The 23,393-nt window shown below is 43.6% G+C and overlaps 1 protein-coding gene across 7 annotated transcripts; it reads right to left on the bottom strand.

Moving 5' to 3' along the window:
- Window positions 1-17,967: 17,967 nt before the first annotated feature.
- Window positions 17,968-22,260, bottom strand: LOC147879553 (uncharacterized). Of its 7 annotated transcripts, none has more exons than XM_087371916.1 (5): window positions 22,225-22,260; window positions 21,073-21,212; window positions 19,082-19,400; window positions 18,749-18,928; window positions 17,968-18,629 (listed from the first exon to the last, which is right to left on the bottom strand). In XM_087371916.1, the coding sequence occupies exons 3-5, from the start codon at window positions 19,322-19,324 to the stop codon at window positions 18,075-18,077; spliced, it is 978 nt and encodes a 325-aa protein (XP_087228042.1). In that variant the 5' UTR covers window positions 19,325-19,400; window positions 21,073-21,212; window positions 22,225-22,260; the 3' UTR covers window positions 17,968-18,074. The 7 variants fall into 7 exon arrangements, with proteins under 7 accessions (XP_087228042.1, XP_087228039.1, XP_087228038.1 ...); XM_087371913.1 differs by lacking the exon at window positions 22,225-22,260 and adding an exon at window positions 22,076-22,191; XM_087371912.1 differs by lacking the exon at window positions 22,225-22,260 and adding an exon at window positions 21,920-22,185.
- Window positions 22,261-23,393: the final 1,133 nt, after the last annotated feature.

Here is a 23,393-nt window from a genome sequence, read left to right as displayed (position 1 = left end):
TTTGAATACAAGATCCCCCTTCTCTTCCAAAAGTGTTTTGGGTGTTATCTTGTTTCCATTGTAGTGCCCTTGTGTTTGCCACTCCACCCCCCTTCACTCTCCTCTTCCCTTCTCCTTCTTGCCCTCCCTTCTCCCCTCTCTTCTCCCCTCTCCCCCTTCCCTCTTTCTGTCGTGAAAACACATTGTGAAAACACATTGCAACAATCCGGAGGCCGCTTGAGTGACACATGCGGACGGCTCGTGCCTTGTATTGCTATCACAAGGAGTAGCTTGGTGTGGAGGCTCCATCGGCATCTCTTCAACATCCCCACGACACGTAAGTCACCATCGAGACCTACACATTTTTGGCACCGCTGCCGAGGAATCAAGGTATGCTTTTGCATTGCACTTGTCTTCCTTCGTTATCTACCCATTGCACAAGGCTTCAAGCTTAACTTGGAGCTTTGTTAGTGGAGTTATAGGGGAGGAAAGAGTGAAGAAGTGAGAGTTTTGGATGGAAAGGTTAGGAAAGTTGTCATTTTCTGTTGGAAAGTCATTTTGGATCATTTGAAGCTCGTTTTTAATGCTTTTTAGTGTTTTGAGTTGATAGAAACTTAGTTTGTGAGATTGCTAAGGAGTGTGTGATGTCCAAACACACAAAAAAACAACGAAAAATGATGATTCTTACTGAATTTTGAAGTTGTTTTGTGTGCTAGAACCGCTCCCTCAAGAAATCTTGCATTTTGACTTGCAAATTGTTTTTCCTTCAAGTTTTTTTCCTTGTGTAGGTAGACGAGGTAGTGTAGCACCCCCCTTAGCATTAAAAAACCAGAACAGAAACTCAAAATCCCCCAAAATTCCACAAAATGAGTCGGCGATGTAGTGTTCCACTATCCCACGAGTCGGCGCATTAGAGCTTTTTCACTGAGATCAGTGCGTTAGTCGTATCCCACCGATCAAACCACGTTGACCCGGTGTGTTAGCCGTATCCCACCAACCTAACCTCTAACCACGGGCTAGCCCGTCGCCTTGATTAAATGGGTGTCAGAGTTAATTATCCCGCCGACCTGACAGCTGTTGACTCGTGGTCTTAGAGCTATCCCACCGACCGTTGCTATCTTGTTATTCCACCGACCTGTGCGGTAAGGCCACCCCCATGTCCATGGTCATATTTGTATGCCACTACCCATTGTGTTATGCCTATTATGCCGCCATTGCTATAATTATTCCACCAGCCCAGACTCCTTGTCATCCCGCCGACCGTCACTATTTTCTATCCCCATGCCCGTCACCATAAATATACTGCCAACCAATACATCATCCTAAGAAAATGGAAAGAATACTCGCTAATAGGGAGGGGACATATTTCATTTTGAAATTCACATTACCTGGGGGGGACATATTGACAAGGGGAAGGGAGAAGACCCTTAATCTTCAATTCCACACACTTAAGCTCTACTACTAAGCTATATAGCACTCTAATAGGTTTCCAATTCCACACAATTATAAATGACCACTCCCCATTGTCTTAACCTTATCCCTATGCCCGTAGGGATACCTCTTGTGTCTTATCCCGCCAAACATGTGGCAAGATTTATTCCACTGATCGGTGCGTTACGCCTACTCCGCCGCCCGTCGCTATAATTATTCCATCGACCGCTGCTGTACCGGTATCCCACCACCCATTGTGATACCTTATCCCTACGGCCGTTGCCATAGAGATATCCCTACGACTGTTGGGATACCTCTGGGGTAGTCCAGGAAATAAAAAAATTCCAGAACCTCAGTTCAGCCTAAGTGTGCCTAGTTAGAGGTCTCCTACATGCACTTGAGGTCCTGGAGAATTTTGTCCAAGGATTCCATGCTAGAAGATAGTGCTTCGAGCTACACTCAGAGCCCACCCTTCGCCCTAGCTAGGGATCCGGAAGCTCGATAGCCCCCACTCATTAATAGGCCTCTGATAGGAAGATCTATCTAGCTCCAATGAGACGGAGAGCTTGGATGAAGTAATGCAAGACCCCTCAGGTCCAAGGGCTTCCGAAGCCCCATTCACTAGTGTGGCCTCTCCCAACTCTTTCACACCTTCGATTGCATCCAGGTTGAGAGGTACATTCTCCAACATGTTCGGATGTTTAGGCCAAATAGAGTCCGCAGACATGGAGAACCCCTTCTCCAGCATGTCTCCAGGAAGGGAAGGTCAACAACATCTAGCTCTCGAACCATAGACCGGGATGGAAACCACCTTTGTAGACCCAAGACCCTTCGGCTATGCAAGACCTCCCCAATGGGAATAGATGGATGATGAAGATCCATGGGATGAGGGAATTCCGGGGGCAAGATCCTAGCTGAGGGGATGTAGGGAACGTCCAAGGAGGGGCACCTTATGAACCCCCAACAGCCCAGGTGCCACCAACTTTCGTCAACTATGGGGCACCATAGTTCCCACCTTATCACCCATTGCATGGAATGAATGTTCCCATGCCCCAGGACCCACCTCCTCCGGGAGTACGTCCCTTCCCATCCATACCTGTTGCATCGATGAACACAGGCTTGGGCACATTTGTCCCAATGCCGGTATGAGCATCCACATGGATACCACCAAGAGAGCTAGGCTTAAGGCTAGCCTTGCATCCCGTCAGGCCCACAGCAATACCACCCCCACTAGCCGTTCAAATAGTGTTAACTGATGAGGCAATGTGCATCTTGGTGAATGCGCTAGGAAGGGGGACCGCACCACCTCCACCCACCCCATTGTTTCCTGTAGGGATTGCGAATCCCTCGAGGAGCCGACCCATAGCCATCTCCAAGTTAATGACCAAGTTCCTTGGAGAAGAAGACCCTGTCTCCCACGTGGAGCGATTTGAGCAAATTTGCAAAGCTTTTGGTGCTCCCGGGGACCTAGAAATGGCCAATGCGTTTGGTCTCAGCTTGGATGGCAAAGCAGGCCAATGGTATAGGGCTCTCACCCTAGAAGAGAATATCAATTGGGAGACATGGCCTTCATTGTGGGGTTCGCCCCCATCGGCCATAAATGGAGCCCAATTGATCAATTGTATGAAGTAAAGCAAAACAACAAGGAATCCCTAAGGGATTCATTGCCAAGATCAAGCACCTCAATGCTCGCTATGAATTGTATGAGCGGATGAGCGACAAACAACTATTGCCCCACTTCCTCATCGGGTTGGCAGACCCAAAGCTGCATGACCACCTAATGGTGATGAACCCTACTTCCTTTGATCTATGCAGCAAGGTGGCCATCTGCATAAGTGACAACATGATGGACAAGGCGAATTTGGATAAGACCCCAAATCCCTCAAAAATAGCTCCATTAGTTAGGTCTTCAAGTGTAGAAACAATCAAGAAGGAGACCAATGAGCCCAAGGGGTTGGATATGAGTGAGATGGCACCCTATCTGCTAGATCAGCTAGGCAAGCAATGGAGGACAGGAACCTCCAAGGAGGCGCCTAACAACCCCTACTTGTTTCCACGGAGAGACAATGTCTCGTGTGGGGTATGTAATGGCAACCACCCCTCCAATGAGTGTCTGCACCTAAGGGCAAGGCCGACACTCTATTGCGCACACTGCCATAGGTAGGGAAACCATGATACCTCCCAATGTCAATTTTCGAGGTCCCTTCCCCAACCCATGTATCGAATGAGACTCCCATTAGCCCTAACGGCTCTGCCTAACCCCTGAACACACAGGGTGGTCCTGTGGCTAGTTCAAGCCAATACAGCAGCTCCGTTACCACCACCCATATTGGGCCCACAATCGCCACTACCTCATATAACCCCAGTCAATCAAGTGTTGGTAGAGGAAGTGCCCAATGACTGGGAGGAGATGGATCCAGATCATGGACCTCACGATTACTACCCCTATGAGGAAGGAAGTGGCACCCTGAGCCACTACCTGCCCCTAGAGGATCAGTAGGTTCCCGTGTTCCAGACCGCTCCTGTGAACTCATCAGAGTCACTCCTTTTGGATTATTGTAGGCAGCGTGTAAGTACTCTACCAATGTGTGGCCCAGCATGAGCAATCCGCAATCTTGTACAAAGCCCTTTAGAAATAGTCGAAGGACACTATCAGTGATACAATCAACCAAAAGATCCTTTAGATTGGATTATGGTGACCCACAGTCCTCAAATATGCAATGATATTTGCTCGATAGTGTGACATGTGTTAATGATTGTGGCAGCCCAACATCAAGCAACACACTTTGGTACTACCCCTTGAACCCTTCCAGAAGTGGGGCCTAGACTTCATTGGCCCATTCAAACTAGTTACCCACCCATCTAATAATAGGCATGTGGTGTTGGCTACCGAGACTGACTACTGTACAAAGTGGGTTGAAGCAAGGACCATGCATGATAATTCAGTGACCTCAATGGCCAAATTTGTTTATGAGCAAATTATGACACTTGCGATCGTTAGTGACCAAGTTGTCATCCAAAATGACTAAGCGGTCCTAAATGACTAAGCAACATATGATTGTTCACAATGTCCACAGTCTACTATGCCCAAGCAAATGGGCAGGCTAAATCCAACAATAAGGCCATATGACCATGGTCTTGAAAGATATTGTTAATGATAATTACATCCACTGGGAATAGATGTTGTATTCAGCATTATGGCCATATCGTATGGCCTAAAAGGTCACGATTGGCCTCATACCTTTCAAAATGGTCTATGGGGTAAAAGCAATGGTTCCCATGGAATGCCCATTCTATGTATCATGGCTACTGAAAGACATTCAGACCCAAAGAATCACTTACTAATCAGATGGATCAGCTAGCTACATGAAGATTGCTTCGTTGCATCATACATCTCCAATGTTGTGCAACACTGTTGGAAAGTGGGTCACGAAGCTCCATGTGTTTAAGGAAAAAGATGTAGTCCTCTTTTAGTCCAAGCAAGGCCTTCACCTGGGGGAATTCAGACTTCAGTGGTTCGGACCATATTGGCCCATTAAGTGCTATTATGAAGGCACATTTTCATTAGGCATGTTGTAGGATGAGCGTTTCAAGAAGCCAGTTAATGGCTATAGACTCATATGCTATTTTGGACAGATGCCTCCTTACCCATTTCTTGAGGAATGTCATTTTGGCACATGTGGACATCCTTTGGCTAGATGCAGAGTCATCCTTTTGGCACATGTGGACATCCTTTGGCTAGATGTTGAGTCATCCTACCCAGACACCTACTCTTGTCATCAAGCGACCTCTATTGTACATCATGTGGGGTGGGCTTCCAAGAATAGCCATCATGATTCTTCATGCATGCAACCACCACTTTTAGCACCGCCCACCCCTATTTCAAAATCGTATCTTCCCTCTCAATTGCTGATGATACTCATCCTCTTACTACTTTTCTATACTTTGTCACTTGCTCCAATACTCATTTGCCTTTTTGCCGTCCTCATGATCTCTCACATAGTAGCTCTCTCCTTCCTATGGAGCTTCCCGCAGTTCTCCCACATTTTTTGCCATGAAGTACAATCTCTTATCTAATTTCAACCTCACTCCTACCCATGTAGGTGAGATCTGCATGCCTCATAGAAGTAACACAATTGCCATGGAGCTCTATGCTCTCACCCTGAGGTCCATAACATTCACGCACAGTTAGCTCACAATGATGTGGTCAGGGTGGCGAGAGGTGCCTTTCCAAGCAGCCCGTGGTGCAGTAGCTACATTTGCCTATGGATGGGCATAAGAGGGTGCCACCATCTCTCCTCGCGGAGATGGAGATGAAGTTTGGCTCCACCAAGAAGCCCAAGGGCTCCAAGAAGAATATGGAGTACCTCCTCAGTTAGCTCAAAAACTCCGAGGACATTCGCTATTTTCGCTTCTTCCTAGATCTAATCTTGATCCAAAATAAAATCATTAATATCTCAGCAAGAACAGGATACATCTAGTAGGCCAAAGCAGGTAAGCCCATGGCATGGTCGCACCTATTCTTTGACAAGATTCACAAGGAGGTTGACCACCTGCAAGAAGCAGACGACGTTAATGTACACTCCCTCCTTAGCCAGATCTATTTGTTTCTCTTTCCTTATCAGTAGAAGGTGCAACAGTAGGCCTAGAGCATGTGGTTGGTAGTGCACCCTCATCAGAAGGGCATCGATAGCCTCCAACCCCATGGGCCGATGAAATTTGCAACGGAACAAGAAGCTCCAAAAGAGACAATGACAAAATGACAAATAGTGGAGGTGTAGAGCTTGGAAGACACCAAATTGGAGGAGTCAAATCACTACACATTAGGCCACTTTCCTGGAAGATACCAAATCGGAGGAGTTGGATCACTGCACGTCCGGCCACTTGATTTTTCAGACAACGCCACCAGACCAGAGCTCAATTTCTTGCTCACTCACTTGGTATCCTCCGCTATATGGTAGACTCAAATTCTCCCATCACGAGAGGCTCTTTAGTGGCTCCGGTCAATGTTCTCAATCTCTTGGATGCAATTTCCCATCCGACTCCAGCACCCTTGCTGCCCGTGCCCTATTCATCAATGGTCCACACTAGTACACGAGCTAGGAATATCCCCTCCCCTAATGGCACCCCAACCACATGCCTCGCTCTCTATCTCACCTTTGCCAGTACCACGTGCCCCAGCTGTTACTCCCTCCATCCGATGAAGGATCCCTGGACTCCTCCCTTGCAGACATGTTCAAGTGGCAACGGTTGATGATGCCAATAGAGTCTACTGCCTCTAAGTGCCCACATTCAGAGTCAGAGGTGGAATTGAAGCTGGTCATTACTGTAGCCAATTGAGATCCAAACCCTGAGCCTCCCCAGTCAATTACCAGCACATCTGAATTTATAGGTAGCAACATAGTGCATCCAGTACTTGGCGTGCTACCTCCAACACACTGAAATGAAGGTTCTCTGGCAGGACAACAAGGTCCTCCTTGCCCATGTCCACAACACAGCCCATTGCTCCATCGAAAAGCAGGCCAAGATTGAGAAGAAAATATTGCAATTGTACGGGGAAGTGGCTACCCTCTAGGCAACTCAACAGACTGTCGGTGCAAAATTTATCCAACGCTTGGACATCCTAGGAAGGCGGAATGTGGCAGTCCACAGCAAAGAGGCACTCTTGGAAGCACCAGTCTGGAGCCTCACCACCCTATGAAGAGGCTATCTCCATGAACCCCAGCAGCATCAAAGTGCTCTCGCCGATGCCATAGATAGGGAGCTAATGAACAAAATCGTGGCAGGGACACATTGACTAGCTCGCTCGCATCTTGGTGCGCAGCTATAAGACAATGTCAATCCCATGATGATGACAACCAAGGGAATGCAGGTAGCCAATCCATCATGTCATCCCAGGATCTTATCCTGACAGTAGGCACCAACTCAACATTCACAAAAACCCACCCTGGCCCAAGCAAAGGGATTGCACCAGCACAGGCCGCACAGGCCCTAGTAGCAATGCTAGATGTGCCTCACCGAACTGGCAAAGAGCTTGCTACATAGTAGGCAAAATTGGATGCCTCGGCCTTTGTGGAAAACTTGACTCAAAGATCCACAATGCAATGCCTTGATGCCGAGGTATACAAGGAGAAAATTCTTGTGTTGCAGACAAACTATGACATTGCTCGATACAAAATAAAGCTGGCTGACCTCCACTACAAGGAAGAGATGGAAATGGGTCAAGGAGGAATTGTGGGGTGTTCTCAGAAAGCAGCAAAGCCCAACAAAGGGCAAGAACAGGGATCGGGGAGGAGTAGTGACTATGTAATCGGAGCACCCTCCTTCCCCACAGAAGCCTCTGACCACCCCACCCCCGATGGGAGTAGCTTTGATTATGCCAGTGGCCACCTCGAAATCCCAAAAAAAGAAAAGAACATTGCAACCATTTAGAAGTGCATGCATCTCACTAAGGATAAGTGTAAGTTGCGTCCTAAGGTGGAGGACCGTTGCAAATGGGTGGTACGAGCTACGACGTGCCTTCGATGTTTGCAACAATGAGTCACGGACCTCCAGTGGGAGGGGATCTGTCACTGCAGCAGTTGCTTGATGATGCCTACCTTAGCATCCAACATTTGGCACAATTGGTTGCATAAGCAGGCATCCCACAGCCCCCTTGGTACCCACACCTTTTCAGTTGGTCCCCGCAATCTCTTGCAACTTGGCTACCCTACCTCAGCTTATGCCTCCACCCCCACTAGTAATCGTCAATCCTTCAATAGTAGCAGGCCGAGTTGTTGCCGCGCTAAATCAGAATGAGGATCGGAAAGAAGTCATGGATGGATGAAGATTTGTGGGGATGTTGGAGGGCGGACCTCCAATGTCCAACCCAATCCTTGTGAGCCAAGCAAGATCGTTTCTGAGAAGATAGTCTGTGTCACCATAGCCAATGTACCGTGCTTCTAGCAGCAGGAGATTCCCTTGTGTTGTAATCTGCCTCAAACGGCTAAATGGGGGCTTAAGGAAGTTGATTTGTGAGTAATGCGCTCATTCTCTTGCCTAAGATCCTCCTTCCCTCCAAGGTTTGAATTATCACAGCAGGGCACCAAGAGAATGCCTTCAGCAAAAGGAAAGTAGGAGAAGGAGCTATTAGGATGAATTCTCCATAATCTTCAAAGGCTACTTGGTGCCCTTGGCATCCAATGCTGGGTCCTATGCAAAAACAATGGACATCAGCATCATTCAAGTCATTTATGATAGTATTCATACATCATTTGAGTACTTTAGGGTTCTCTGCCTAGTTACTGCCTAAACAAATGTAAATATTATTTTGGTCTAAGCAGTTTTCCACTCCCATTTCATTTGGCTTCTCTTAGGCCCATGAGGTTCTCGGATGGTTATCCATTCCCTTGAGTGTTCTTAAGTGTTACCCATCTGACCCCCGCGCTCCAGTCACCTGACCAGGTAACACCGATATCTCCAACTAGTAGCCAAAATAGTCCAGCTTTGAGTTAGAATCCTCCTCTGACAGGGTTATTATCTCGTCATTATGACTCCGCCATCAATTTGGCTAGGAAGTTATAGACAGTTACAACTCAAGCAGCTGTGTCAGATGTTTCGAGCATCCTCACACCTTCTCACTTTAAAGTCCAGTGGCATCCCATGTCCTGTATGACCATTGGTAGGAAATTATTTAAAGGCCTTCATGCCTCATTGTAAAGGTTACCAATTTAGTTTGTACGAGAAGTTCTTGCTCACTTGATCTGGGCATTGAGTTGTAGACTCCGTGGGGACATTGGGCGTAGTATCCCTTCCACAAACTCTAGCAATTCTTCTGAGTTTCAGCTATCGTTTCTATTCATTTCTTTTAGATTTCTTCCAATCTTTGTCGTTCCACTCTACATTCTATGATTACTCATATGCTTATGCTATTCTGACTCGCCATTTTTGACTCACTGTTACGTCGTGATTTGACCTTGTTACCATGTTCCAATCCAGGAGCTGTGCGCTTTCGCATTGTTGTTCGACCCATTCCATTAATGCAGCAATCATCCCGTTAACAATCTCAAATATTTAGTTAATCACATATGGGAGTATCACCCACATTGTAGACATGGTAATCTAGAGCATCATCCACAAAAACTTTGCAAAATCACCTTTTGAAACCTCAAACCTACAGTGTTATGAATTGTCTAAATCGAAGGGTATTTCATTTTGTTTACTTTGCATGTCTTCTTTTCTACATAAATCCATTTGATTATGTCTTTGATTGCATAAGTTCCCATGTGTCTTTCTGAGTTTTGAACTGGAAAATGTCTCAACTGACTTTGTGTACACACACACACGTCTCTTTATCAACTCACTGTCTTTGCTTAAGATTCACTAATTTCCTAGTGCTTATGGAATGCCAATATTTCTTGATTCCCATAGCCTCTCGCTTCATGTCAAATGTTGTCGCTGATGTTGAGACTAAGGCTACTCTAGTCCAATTATAGACAAGGTTTGCCATCAATCCAATCTCCATTTATCTTAATTACCTCATACAATCATCCTTGAATCTTCACGGTACACAATTCATGAGCCCTTTAGTATTTTCCATCATCATAAGAGCTTATAGGCTGCATTTAGTCTTGCTCATGCAAAAACTAGTAAGAGCACGACTTCCCAAGCTCCCAAAAGACTTAGATGCACCCACAAGATATCTCCAAAACTACAAGCATGATGAGTTTCTCCCTCAATGGAAACCTAAAAACTAGAGGTTCTTCTATAGATCTTCATGCACATGCTTGTGGGATCCAATTTCCAAGGTCATGAGCTATATCTCATTCAAGAGCCAGCTAGTAGTCTCTACATATAGGGCACTAGCTCTAGCTATGCATAATAGTGTAGAATAGAGGCTAGCATAAAGGGTAAGTTGCTAAAGGACATTTTGGATATTGTAATGCAAGCACAACAACACTATAAAAGCACTAGAGCTCTAGACCTATGTACCTTTAGTCACCTATCATTGCTTCTTCAAGGGTTCCTCAATGTCCTGCATGCCCTAGCAAACCTTGCATGTTCTCGATGAACTCCTATGTAGGAGAATCACAACGAAAATGTGGTGAATAAATGAATAACATTGTCCTACCATGGCAACATGTCCAAACATCTGGCACATGGTAGATATGGTAAGATAGGGTATCACACCAAGTCTTAATCCATGGCACTACTACATCATTAGATAAACTCTCAAGGTGGATTAAGTTGAAATGTTCATTTTTTCTATCCCCCTTCTTGTTTGCAAGCAACTCCATCATAAGTAAATGTGGATCCTATGGCTCATGTCAAAAGGCATCCATGTACATAAGTAAAAGTGCATAAGTAAATGCACATCCCATGGCTCACATCAAAAGGCATCCATGATGGTGTTGACATAGATTTGATGTCACAAAGATTAAATTCTTCTCTGTATTTTGGATGTGAACAAATGTGATTTGACAATTGATCTACTACATGGTGAGCATGTCTCTTAGCCTAACTTCCTATTAGATAGTAGTTACCATAACTGCTTGAGGTATATGCATGTTCATAAAAGAAGTTATTTGAAACTAATTTTTCCAACATTGGAAAATCCACGTAAAATCAAAGGAATGGAAGCATACTTAAATGGAATGAAAGTGAGATTATTACCATAAAGCATGTTTCTATTATTGGTTCTTTGCATATTATAATTTTATCAAACCAGAATTATGTACTCAATGTGCACTTCACCCCATGCTTTGTACTTATTTACAATTGCTAAACTATAAAATGGGGAAGTAAGTCATGGTGGTGGAGTTAGAGAGAGAGAGAGAGAGAGAGAGAGAGAGAGAGAGAGAGTATACTACTGTTTTAGGCACCCTCAAGCAGCAAATAAGAGTAAAGAAAAATTTACTTCTACCTATCTGTTTCCCATATTATTGTAAGAATATGTTAAGCATTGTTTAAACTCATGACTTGAAGGAGACCATAAAGGACGTTGTTGTTTCAATGAAAACCTCAACTTCAAAATGCAAAAATGGGATTTTGATTTTTGATTATAAACAAGGAAGAAAAGATCCGCTTTTGCCATTTTGAGCTCTTGGAAATCTAGCCTTTGTGACAACGAGGTTTTTAATGTGGCATTTACATAATGAAGAGTACCTTGGTCTTCTGTTCAACTATGTGTAGGACCTAGCCTTTGGATTTCTAGACAAGCTAACGATTTGGATTGCATTGTTTCTTATTTTATAGATTATGCTTGACATCCCCTTGGATTCATAACCTAAAATCTGGGAAGGAGAGAGAGAGAGAGAGAGAGAGAGAGAGGGTTGCAAGGTTGTTTGGAGGGCCAGTGTGTGCCTAGTGAGTTCATCCTTCCGAATGGCATCCTCTAAGACATGAGGCAGTGTCATGTTGTGTACCACTTTCCATTTATGTTAATACCTTTTCACTATTATTTTCCCACTCTAAATCGACAATGCATCTACCATAGCATGTAGAGTCTGGTCAAAGGCCTGATGTGTTCAAGTAATGGTTTGAAAACATCACATGGCAAAATTTGTGGTTCCTCTACTCATTGGTGGTGGCAATGTATGTAGGGGAACACATTCCATTGCATACATTCACACATAATGCACACTTACACTTACATCTACAATAACATTCCAAAAGGCAGGGCCTTAGTGAGATTCCCACCTTGTTTCTTTTGGGAGAGACTAAAATGAAATTGTTGAGCCACAAGTTGTTTGATTAGCCTTCTCCTTTAATGCTAGCCTTTTGATTAGCCTTTTCCTTTAGTGCTATCCTTCTCCTTTAGTGCTAGCCGTTTTGTGGCCGAGTCTACCTTCACCTCTAGAGTGCTGATAGAAACTCCACCTTCGTATAAATGGATGCTCAAGTATGTGTGGGTGTGTATGTGTGGGAGCATATGTTTAGATTGTGGTTTACACCCACTATTGGGCATTGACGACATTGGTGGCAATGTCATCGATGTGTGGATTTGTATGTGGGGGAGCATATGTTTATACAGTGGTCTACACCCACTGATGACATTGGGGGGGGGGGATGTCTTCGTAGCCAGTCCCTGCTATGCATAATGGAGTTTATATTTTTTAACTACGTGACTATCATGAGGTTAAATCTACACACTGTGTGGTGTTTTTAGAGGACGATGCTCCTAGATTCATCTAGATATATATATTTTCTTAATCCACATTAGTCAAAGTCAACCAAGAATTGTGGACAGAAAGTGCATGAGTTTATTATTAATGACGACAATGCAGTCGACTGATTGATGCAGGACTTAATAGCATTTCATCATGGTCCTACGTTTACAAAAAAGGTGTATGTGAATGTGGGATTGTCAAGGTTGCTCCATGTATGGTCTAAATAAGAGTCTTAAGTTATTGTTGGTTCTTGAATTCTACATTGAAGCGAAAGAAGTCAATCATGGTTTGTAGATTTGTTGATTGTGGTCTTCTTTTAGATATATCTATGCTGAAGTCACCACTACATCCCTGCTTTCAATAAGGTGACGCAATACTGAGTCCCAGGAATGAGGCCGAGGAATAAAGAGTGATGCTAACTGCTGGAAAATATTACAATAAGATTTTCCAATGACTTGTAAAAGGGAAACGAAAGGTGTAAATTGGAAGGAAAGGGAAAGAGAAACAATGTGAATGATAATAAATCATTCATAAGGCCTGCCAGAGATCCAAATAGCAAAAGAGGGCAGAGATGATGAATTGAAAGGGATGAGGGAGACACACACACACACACACACACACACACACACACACACACACATACAGAGGCCCTGATAATGTGGAGAAAAATAGCAAGAAAAAATCATGATTTCTAAAAAATAAAAGATGGCCATTTTCGCTTCTGAATCGCGCTCACCTTCACTTAGGCCTCCCTGTCGTCGCGGGCCAAAAAGCCAGTGAAGGTGAATGAATATGGGGAAAGGTAGATGAGTTAAAGAGAGAAGAAAAGATATAAAGAGGGAACTCCTGATGGGTTGGAGATGGTGCTCCTGAACAACTGGGTCCTATTCACGGAAGTTCATTTTGACATCTTCCCTGATGCTTGTTACTTATGCAAAACCAGTGGCCATTTTGCCAGGGACTGTCTATCCAGACAACTAGAAGAAAATGCAGAACCAAAAGAGGTCCCTGGCGAACTTAAGGTGAGTGAGAAGGGTGCCCGTGATGCTTCTAATGTGATGTCGGTGGAGATGGAAAAGGATAAATTGGCTAGTAGTGGTGAAAAGATTGAGCAATCTAAGTACAAACAGCATGCCACACAAAATCAGATGCATGGCAAAGAGATTGAGAAAAGAGAAATACCAATGACCAAGGTTGAAACACAACAGAAACCTACCCAGATAGCGGCTGGGGGCAGCGGAGATCTAGGAGCAGCCAAGACTACAACCAACACTCTCATGGTGTCTTGTTTGCGGAAAAACTAGGAGAGTTTCTCCTTATTGAACTAAGCTTTCAGTCAGCTTCACTATCACTTCAATCTATGCCCCTAATCAATCCATGCAAAGAATAGCACTTTGGCAGAGACACAAATCCAAAATCCAAAGGCTGCATGCTGTTTGCCTTGGATGGAAGATAAGTCTGATTGCTCCCATGTGGGATCAGAAATGGTTGAGCAGGAAAAGGAAGTCTGGGATGATCTTGTGAGCTCTTGCAAACTGGTAGACTGGACTGCCTTCGCCTCTCTCTCACACTTCTAGTTCTTCACATGGAACAATCGGCATGGAGACGATAGGATCTACTTCACAGCTGATGCGTGGTGGTAATGTATTCCTGGATATAGTATCTTCAGGTCACCTTCCTTTACTATTTTTTCTAGATTTTGTAGACCTTATTAGTACAAACAAAGGTCCAATCCCCTTCAATAATTGGACGTTGGGTCTTCAAGATTCTGATCGGGCTATTTGCTCTCTGTGGACATGAATCCATGACCAGATTGGCCAAAGCCTTTGGTAGAGAGAGAGCTAGGAGACTTGCATAGTTGCCAGCCGAAATGGAAACGAAAGAAACGAAAACAGGAAAAACCGGGGAAACAAAGTTTCCAGCCCCCACCGAAACGAAAACGGAAGAAATGGCAATATGGTACAATTTATGTATAAAGAATTATTTTTTATACATAATACTAGAGTGCAAATTATACATAATACGTTTATCTATACTTGAAGCATCATGCATGCTTCTATGATTCTAAATTCCTATGATGATTGATCTATCTTGTATCATCTATTATCCATGAATGATGCTTCAACAATCAACATGTGTCATGAACTAAGTTCTAACTTCTAACTTCTAATAAGTTTGAAGTTACAACAATCCGAAGTTTGAGAGGGAGGATGGAGAGGTGACAGGGAGGATGGAGAGGTGAGAAAGGATGGAGAGGTAGGAGGAGGATGGGGAGGTGAAAGAGGATGGAGAGGTAGAAGGAGTTGGAGGACAAGGATGAGAGGTAAGAGAGGAGAGGTAGTGGAGGGGTGGAGAGCAACTGCCAGCCTGCAGGATGGAGAGGATGGAGAGGAGAGCAGGCTGCGGGTGCCAGGGCCTAGGAATCAAAGATGGGGAGGCTGGAGAGCAGCAGGATGTATTGTAGCAGCACAAGAGGCAGCGGAAACAACAACAAGAGGTGACGAATCGGGAAAAAACGGTTTAATCAAAAGAGGGCCAACCACCCCCAACAACAGCAGCAGCAGCAGCAGCAACAACAAAACAACCGCCCAAAAAAAAGGAGGAAGAGAAAAAAACCCAGTGATACAAAACGGCATTTCTTGAAGAAACGCCGTCTCCGTTTCGCCGTTTCCGTTTCCTGGCAAGAAACGGGTGTTTCTTGCAACTATGTGGGAGAGCTAGGACTGAAGAAGGAAACGTTGTCTGGGCAAGAACATGCCTTCTTCAAGCAATCCAAGATTCCCTCTTTGATGCCACGCTGGAAGCTCTCGTTAAATCAATTGATGCCTTTATCAGATCTGCAAAACACGGCAAGCTAGCTATGGCAAATATGCTTTCTGATTTGAGATGGTTGCAGGAAGGAGACAAGCTGTCTTCCAGACATTTGCGATGCTAATGGAAATCACGTTTGTGGAGTAGTAATATTGTGAAGGTCGTTGCAGATCATTAAGCGGTATAGTGGGATCTATCCTGAACGGAGTTGCCAACTACAACAATTGAATCGAGGCCTTTCTAGCTAATCTCCAAAGAAGAGTGATGCCTTACAAAACTATCCAGTTGCAACGCCTTTTTTTCAGAAGACAAGATCAAGTTTACTGTGATGAAGATGCTCAAGGAAAAACCACCTGGGATTGATGGCTTTCCAGTGGAATTTTTCCAACACTACTGGCAGGCTTGTGGTGCAGACATGACCGCTTTGATAAAAGCTTGCTGCACCTCAGGACTTCTGCACTGTAAGATGAATTCTGAAAACTCCAGATAAGCTTCAGCCCAAGAATTGGAGGCCACTTTGCATGCTTAATTGCACAACAAAGTCTTAGCCAAGGCAATGGCTAACAGATATTGAGAAGGATAATACACCCTAGACAATACAAATTTTTGAATGGAAGAAACATTCACGACCCGTTTTTCAATGTATTACTTGCAATAGATGATGAAATTACTCTAAATGAGAAATTTGTGATGCTAAACCTAGACCTAGAAAGGGGTATGGCAGACTGAGCTAGGACTTCATACTCAAAACCATGCAAAAGATCGGTTTGAGTGAGGGTTTTTGCAGTCTGACCAGAATGCTTTTCTCAAATTCCCATGCAAGAGTTCCTATCAATGGATATCATTATCAGAGGTTCGAAGTTCAAAGGTCAATTCGGAAGGGGTGTCCTTTGGACCCCCTTACTGTTTGCAATAGCTACAGAGCCTTTGCTCTCTCAGATAGATTACTTTCAGAATCTGTGCCTGATTAGGGGCATTCCGTGGCCAGATACCTCGGCTTATTGCTCTCAATTCTTCGCCCAGTATGCTGTCGGTACTGAGAAAATTATAAAAAGACTCTTGGAGGTCTACGAGGAGTTCACGGCAGTTTCAGACTCAAAAAATGATCTGTTGAAAACTTCAGCCTTATGGCTTGGGTGGGACCAACTCCCAAACTCTCAGTTCCAATGGATAAAACCAGGTCAGCTGGTAAGATATCTAGGATGCTCAGTTGGCTTGGGCATTTCTCTCAGAGACAGGTTTGAGTAGTTCTTTCAAAGGCTCAAGAGCAAGTTTGAAAAATGGAAGGACACAAGATCTCCTTGGTAGGTAAACTGCGGCAGTAGCAAAACACATCTTATCCTCTTATGCAGTGTATGCCATGACAGCATTCCTATAGACAAAATAATTAGAGATTTTATGTGGAAGAAACAATGGCATGCCCTCTCCTGGGATTTGGCCACAACTCCTAAGATAGCAGGTGGATGTTGGATTCGAAAATCTCTGCATGAAGTGGTTCCTGCAACTTCACAACCTTATGCCAAAACGGTCCGCATGGCGTAAAGGGACCTTGGCAAGACTTAATCTTGTTGGATAGTCCAACCACAGTTAAACAGTATGAAATTCTATCGAAACTAATATATATCTAGAAGAGAAAGATGAGAGGATGCATTTGGATAGTAAAGGCCAATTCATGGTGATGGCTCACTGGGCAGATCTTTATTATTAACAGATTGGGCAGTCAAAAGAGGCCCGCCCTTTCTTCAAAGTAACCCATGAATTTCCAAAAAGTTGTTTCGTAAAGGTGTTCAATCTTACAAGGACATATGGGATCCTACAATTAGCGGATGGCTTCCAATTGATGTAGCGACTGTGCTCTACTCATTATCTGCCAGGGAAAGAGTAGTAATGGGTGAAATGATTGGCTTTTTTCTCAGAGCTCTGGGAAACCTCTCCACAAATGCTCGGCCAAGCCTGTTGGGACCCAAAACCATTGGAAGGCGTATGCACCTCTAGATGATATCTCAATATGGAAGATAAGAGTTACAAGACCATGGAAATCAACACCTTCTCATAAGCTGAACCTACTCTTATGGAGAATGGCTGTCTGTAAGATGCCTATTAGAGATAGAGTAGCAAAGTGGAATCCGAGAATCTCCCCCATGCACTTATTCTGGGATTGCTATGCCACTCGAGGACTTCAATGGCTTGAGAAACACTTTCAACCAACCTGGAAAAATGCCTTACCGGGGGGCAAAGGGAAAATGAATGAACTTATGTTTGCAGCATGGCAGATTGTTAGAGCTTTGATTATCTCCAGCATTTGGAAATTCCGGAACAGAATAGTCTTCAACAAAACTGGACCTGAGGGGATAACTGCAGAAATAGCCAGCACATTCAAGTATTTTGCCAAGGGAAAACAGGCTTTGACACAGTTTGCCAAAGCTGTCTGTTATGTTCCAGATCCTACCCCCCTGTGGAGGCCGTTACTTTTTATTTCTTTCCTTTGTAGAGCGCTTCTCTTTTGTTAATACAATCACCTTTTTTACCGCCCCCCAAAAAAAGTCAATATAGGTAAACACAGACCATACGATGATCAGCTTTCTGTCAGTGCAAAAACCATCGATTTATATGTATTGTATATACAATGTCTTTAAACGGTCCTGGCTGTATAATTCAGAAACTAAAAAATGCTGTGTGGACCTAGAATATCCCTCCTTAGAGAATTTACAAGAGAATGCTCTTCAGCCCTTCTGCCATATGATGAATTCCTAGAAATCCCCAAAACCAGTGTCCCAATTTTGTAACAGCAGAAGATATAGTTTGGGCACTGTTAGACAATGCTGGATAGACTAGAGTTCCCAATATGAACCAGTTAAAACTGAGCAGAGCCACAGCCTCAAAACCTGGCCTACCATCAATGGACAGAAAAAACTGTACTACAGTTTTCAAGGACACACAGACTACCATTAGCAATGCCAATACCAACGGTATACAGGAATCTTGTGCCTCCCAGGTTATTATTCCTACCAGCAAAGAGAGAAAACCACTAAACATGCTAGAAGATAATGCAATCCCTCTGCCCTGATGCATAGCCTCCTTATTCACAAGGAATGGTCTCTCCATATTACGTACTGAGAATGTTGGAAAATGTAATGTTCCAGGAAGATCCTGACATATGTTTCTTTGCTGTGAAGAATCTCTTTTGCCATCCTGGAAAGCCTTTGGAATTCTTTCTTCCTGTATTTTCAGAGCAACATTTTCATTTTCCAATTGCAGTACCTGAAAAAGGACAGGACAGATGAGATACTGTAAACAAGCTTTGTTCTTGGATTTGTGTTATGCACTGATATCCTTCAAAACAAGAAGCCCAGAAGGTCTGAATAAATATATTATCTTACACGCAGTTGCAGCAATTTGAACTTATCAATTAGTCTCTTTTGCTTGATTTCAGCTTCCTTTAGCAACTCATTTGCTTTCATATGGTTTTCAATTGTGAGCTCCAATATGTGTTCCAACTCTGTGTTTCTTTGCTCCGCTTCACTGTGATGAATCTTCAATTCCTGTAATTGAGCTTCCAGCTGACAGAAATTCAAAAGATGGATTTGTAATTTATGAGGAGGTATATGTTCCCCTATTGTTGTCAGAAATAACCTATAGAAAGAGTTCTGTGAAGGTAGCAATTTCCATACATAAATATTTTTAAATCATCAAGGGGATTATGGACACTATACCGATTCCTCCCTTTGTATTGCAGTCAAAATCCAAACAGGCATGAATAGGAGCTTCATAATAAGCAGAAATATTCCACCACATAGTGCAAGGTACAAATTAACGCATAACCAAAAAACTTTGCGCCAAGGCTGTGTCACATAAGCCACAAAGTTGACGGAAACCTCCCCAACAAAAGCCACTGCATGCAAGGGACAAAACAATAGTAGAAGTTTCGCTGCAAGCAGCCATAAAAGGTCCATCATGCCACATGCACCATGCAGCTTGTAATCGTCTCATTCTGTCATTGCATACTGCCCTGATTTTCCGTCCATTAAGTACCTGTACATAACAATAATAGTTTTCAATTCCAGTCTAATTCTAACACAATGTGAGTACAAGCATGGTGACTATCCTTTACTAAAATCTGATGAGGTGCACTTCCCCTCCATTTTGTACCTTGAAAAAAATAGATTGAGTGTCTCTGACTTCTTTGATTAGGAGTGTACAAAAGTCCATAACCTGATTCGATATCTTGAAAAAGTATACATGTTTGATATCAAGTATAATAGAGGGCGAGAGAGCTTTGCCCATTAAGGTGTTTCTCACATCGCTTATCACAGGTGCTACCGTTTAAATTCGACTTTTGGTCCCATAGGTCGTATTTGGTCTCTATTGGAGTTTACTTGGGGTGCGCCAAGCAGCATCACGATGCCAAGCAACTTCTGGCATACGAGTGTGGCTGATTGAGCCAAGGAGAATGCACCAATGGCAGATCAACAAACATGTTTCAGAGACACAGAGACACTTGATGCGATCCAAGCAATGATCTCATGTAGTTGTGTGCGCTCGTAGGATTGGTACAATCTTGCTAACCAAGAAATTGCACAACAATGGTGTCAATCGCATTTAAAATATGACAAAAAGCAGAGTATGCTGGACACACTAGAAGGGCATGTTACTCGATCTTCACCGATACCTCCTTGCAACATATTCTACCACAGTATCTGCTCCTGTCCGCCAATGTGCCAATGACTTATCTCACAACTCAAGCCTGTTCATATAGAAGCCACTGCTCTGTGGCTTCTACAAAACCAGCTCAAGCTACTATGGCGGTGTTCAGAGGCTTAGTTCAACAAAGACATTGCCCTTATACAACGGGTTTAAATGCTGCGTACAATATAAGGATGTTTGTGCACACCTCTCTTCCATAAGCATGCCGTTTTGCTGGTACCTTCACCCTACGAACCACTCTCACCCAGTGGTTATTTAGACTACAAATATTTGTGAATATTATGATGAAAGGTAGCTTAAAATGGATTGATAGCTGCAGAGTGCTCAGAAACAAGAGAAGCATTCACCTGGAAACCAAAAGAATCTATAAGATTCACATATGTAGAACGATTCATGAGTTGTTGATTAAGTTCAGTACACCGCTTTAAGATGTATGTATGTTACCCGAGGACGATCTAGGCCTAGGCCTAATGGAATCTATAAGATTCACATATCTAGAACGATTCATAAGTTGTTGATTAAGTTTGGTACACAGCCCTAAGATGTATGTATGTTACCCGAGGACGATCTAGCCTAATGGTTAATGTCAGTTATGAACCCTAGCTTGTAGGGTTCTTTCAGCCTCTACATAGGATTCCTTACCTGGGTTTGAATCTCATGTGTTCAATTAGCAGTAACTTTCCCATGAAAGTCCATTTAAAAATTTTGAGTTGCAATTCACTAAACCAAGTTCCTTCAACCAATATTTTGGTTACATGATTCGACCAGTTGCTGCACATTAAAAGTTGCAGTTTCAACGCTCAAGGAGGGCCGTCTCTTTTCCCAACGAGATTCCAAAACTCGTGATGAAAATCTCCCGTCTCTACGTTCCATCCCTCTTTTTTTCTGAAGGCTCCTCAGTAGGCTGTATTGTTACTCGGGTTTCCGTCTGACCTGAGATTATCTGCTGCGAAATTTTCCACAAGCGAAACGAAAATGATAATTGCAGGTGAATATTGACCTGCATCTCAGTATAATCCAGGTCCAGGCCTCCGCTGACGCCTACGAGGTACACAACATAGATATCCAAGGCAGAGGCAGAAAATTGAACACCAAAAGGCCAGGCCCCGCATGGACTCTCCGCTGAAGAATTCGCTCTGTCTGCAGCACAAAGGAAAACACGTTCGCTTAAGCGCAAGCGCACGAAATAAAATGTGAGACATCACAAAGCTACAACAGCTTTATCAGGATGTGACAAAGTTTTCCATAGTGGGTGCACAAGCTTCTGCGATTTTTTTAGTGCTCGAAATCTAATAGAATTTTCCTGGCTCATTCTATTGCTATAAATCTGCTAGACTTTTCCTTGACTCGCTCTAGTGCCTTGATTCCGAGAGGCGAAGTCAACCAAGGTAGTTGCGTCCCGGAAATCCCAGAAAAAGAGAAACAAACCAAGAGTTGACTCACATAACAGCGAGGATCTCTTCTTTGCCTCTCTCTCTCTCTCTCTCTCTCGGATGGCTTTTAAGCGCAAGATTGGCAAACTTCAGGAGGAGGAAAGTCCAATTGCTATCGGATATTGGGTTGAAAGATTCACCTGCTTCTCTCCTCTCTCTATGTCTGGCTCTCTGTCTCTCGGATGGCTTTCAATTTTACAGCGCGCAAGATTGAAGAGGATGAAAACCCAATTGCAATAAGATATCTGGGTTGAAAATTTCACCTGCAAATTGAGAAGCTACTCTCGCTCGCTCGCTCGCTCTTTCTTTCTGTTTGGCTCTCTGTCTCTCGGATGGCTTTCAATTTTTACAGCAGGCAAGATTGAGGAGGAGGAAAACCCAATTGCAATAAGATATCTGGGTTGAAAGATTCACCTGCAAAATTGAGAAGCTACTCTCTCTCGCTCGCTCGCTCTTTCTTTCTTTCTGTCTGGCTCTCTGTCTCTCGGATGGCTTTCAATTTTTACAGCGCGCAAGATTGAGGAGGATGAAAACCCAATTGCAATAAGATATCTGGGTTGAAAGATTCACCTGCAAAATTGAGAAGCCACTCTCTCTCTCTCGCTCGATCGCTCGCTCGCTCGGTCTGCTTCTCTGTCTCTCAGTTTTTACAGCGCTCAAGATTGGCAAACTTCAATTTTTACAGCAATCGCTATAAGATATCGGGTTCAAAGCTTCACCTGCAAAATTGTAGAAGCTGGTGAAGAAGGGCGATGATTGGAAGACGAGAAAAGCGCAGGTGGCAATCCCAATAAGCAACCTTGCCCTCTTGGCATCTTTACACGTGGCACTCTTACATACTCTTCCTATTTTAAGCTTTGAGTGGTATCCACGGACAACACGAATAGCGTCCTTTGTGGGTTTGCACATGTAAGAGACATGCCACGTGGCTTCAAATTGTTGGGGCACATCAAAGCATGGCACTTTTGCAATGGTGGCCATGTGCCCAAAAGCTAGCTTTGTTGTAGAGGTAAGCAAAAAGCAACCAACAATTATGTCATTATATAAAAGGGTGCATGTATGCACGAAAGCACTTGGCTCCAACTTGTGAGGTTGTCGATTGTTTAGTAAGAAATAATAAAAAAGAAACGCTTTGAGGACTCACAAACTCCAGCCAAAGTTCTATAGTTATATGCATGCTCTCACACTGACTGCAAAGCCCCTGCCTTTAAAAAAAAAAACTATAAATTAAAGCTGGAAGGTTGAAGGTTTTACGAATGATACCTGCAAAGTTTTGATGTCAACTTTCTGGGGTTTTTTTTTGGCTTTATTTTTATAAATAGATCCAGTAGACGACAATCTCTTCACCGGCAAGCATAAAGCCCGTTAGATAGGCATAAAGCCCGCTTGGCTAGCATAAAGCCCTTTATAAAGCAAAATGGATTTCAAAAAAATAGGCGAACCTGTTTTTTTGGCAAACGGCTTTTTGGATAGCAAATATTTTTTTCAGGCAATGGCTTCAGCAGCCAACAGGCGAATCGCCTTTAGCACCTTGCTCACAAACAAACATGCGAGACCTGGATGAACGATCGGAAAGCTTGAAGTGACTTGAAGACTTGTAGCTGGAAGAAGGCAAGGCAATCGTTTTAGGGAGAGCTCAAGCATGGAGGGAGAGTGGAGCCCCTGAATTGATTTATAGCCATGTTGGAGGGGGGTAAAAAGCACACACAAGCTAATGAAAAGCCAACAGCCACACACAAGCTAAAAGTTGAAAAGCCAACAACCATCTAAAAGCAGAGGTTAAGAATTTTAAAAATTCCTAATAAAAATTCCTTAAAAACTAAGAATAATCACAAAACTCCCACTCAACTCAATCCTAAAATAGTGTCTCTAGGAGAGCCAGTGCTAA

Source organism: Dipteris shenzhenensis, chromosome 33 (assembly GCF_047967505.1).
Source record: "Dipteris shenzhenensis isolate YYH24624 ecotype China chromosome 33, Dip_SZ_1.0, whole genome shotgun sequence".
NCBI lineage: Eukaryota > Viridiplantae > Streptophyta > Polypodiopsida > Gleicheniales > Dipteridaceae > Dipteris > Dipteris shenzhenensis.
Note: the sequence above shows the minus strand (reverse complement) of the source record. Positions and strands in the feature narration are given on the sequence as shown.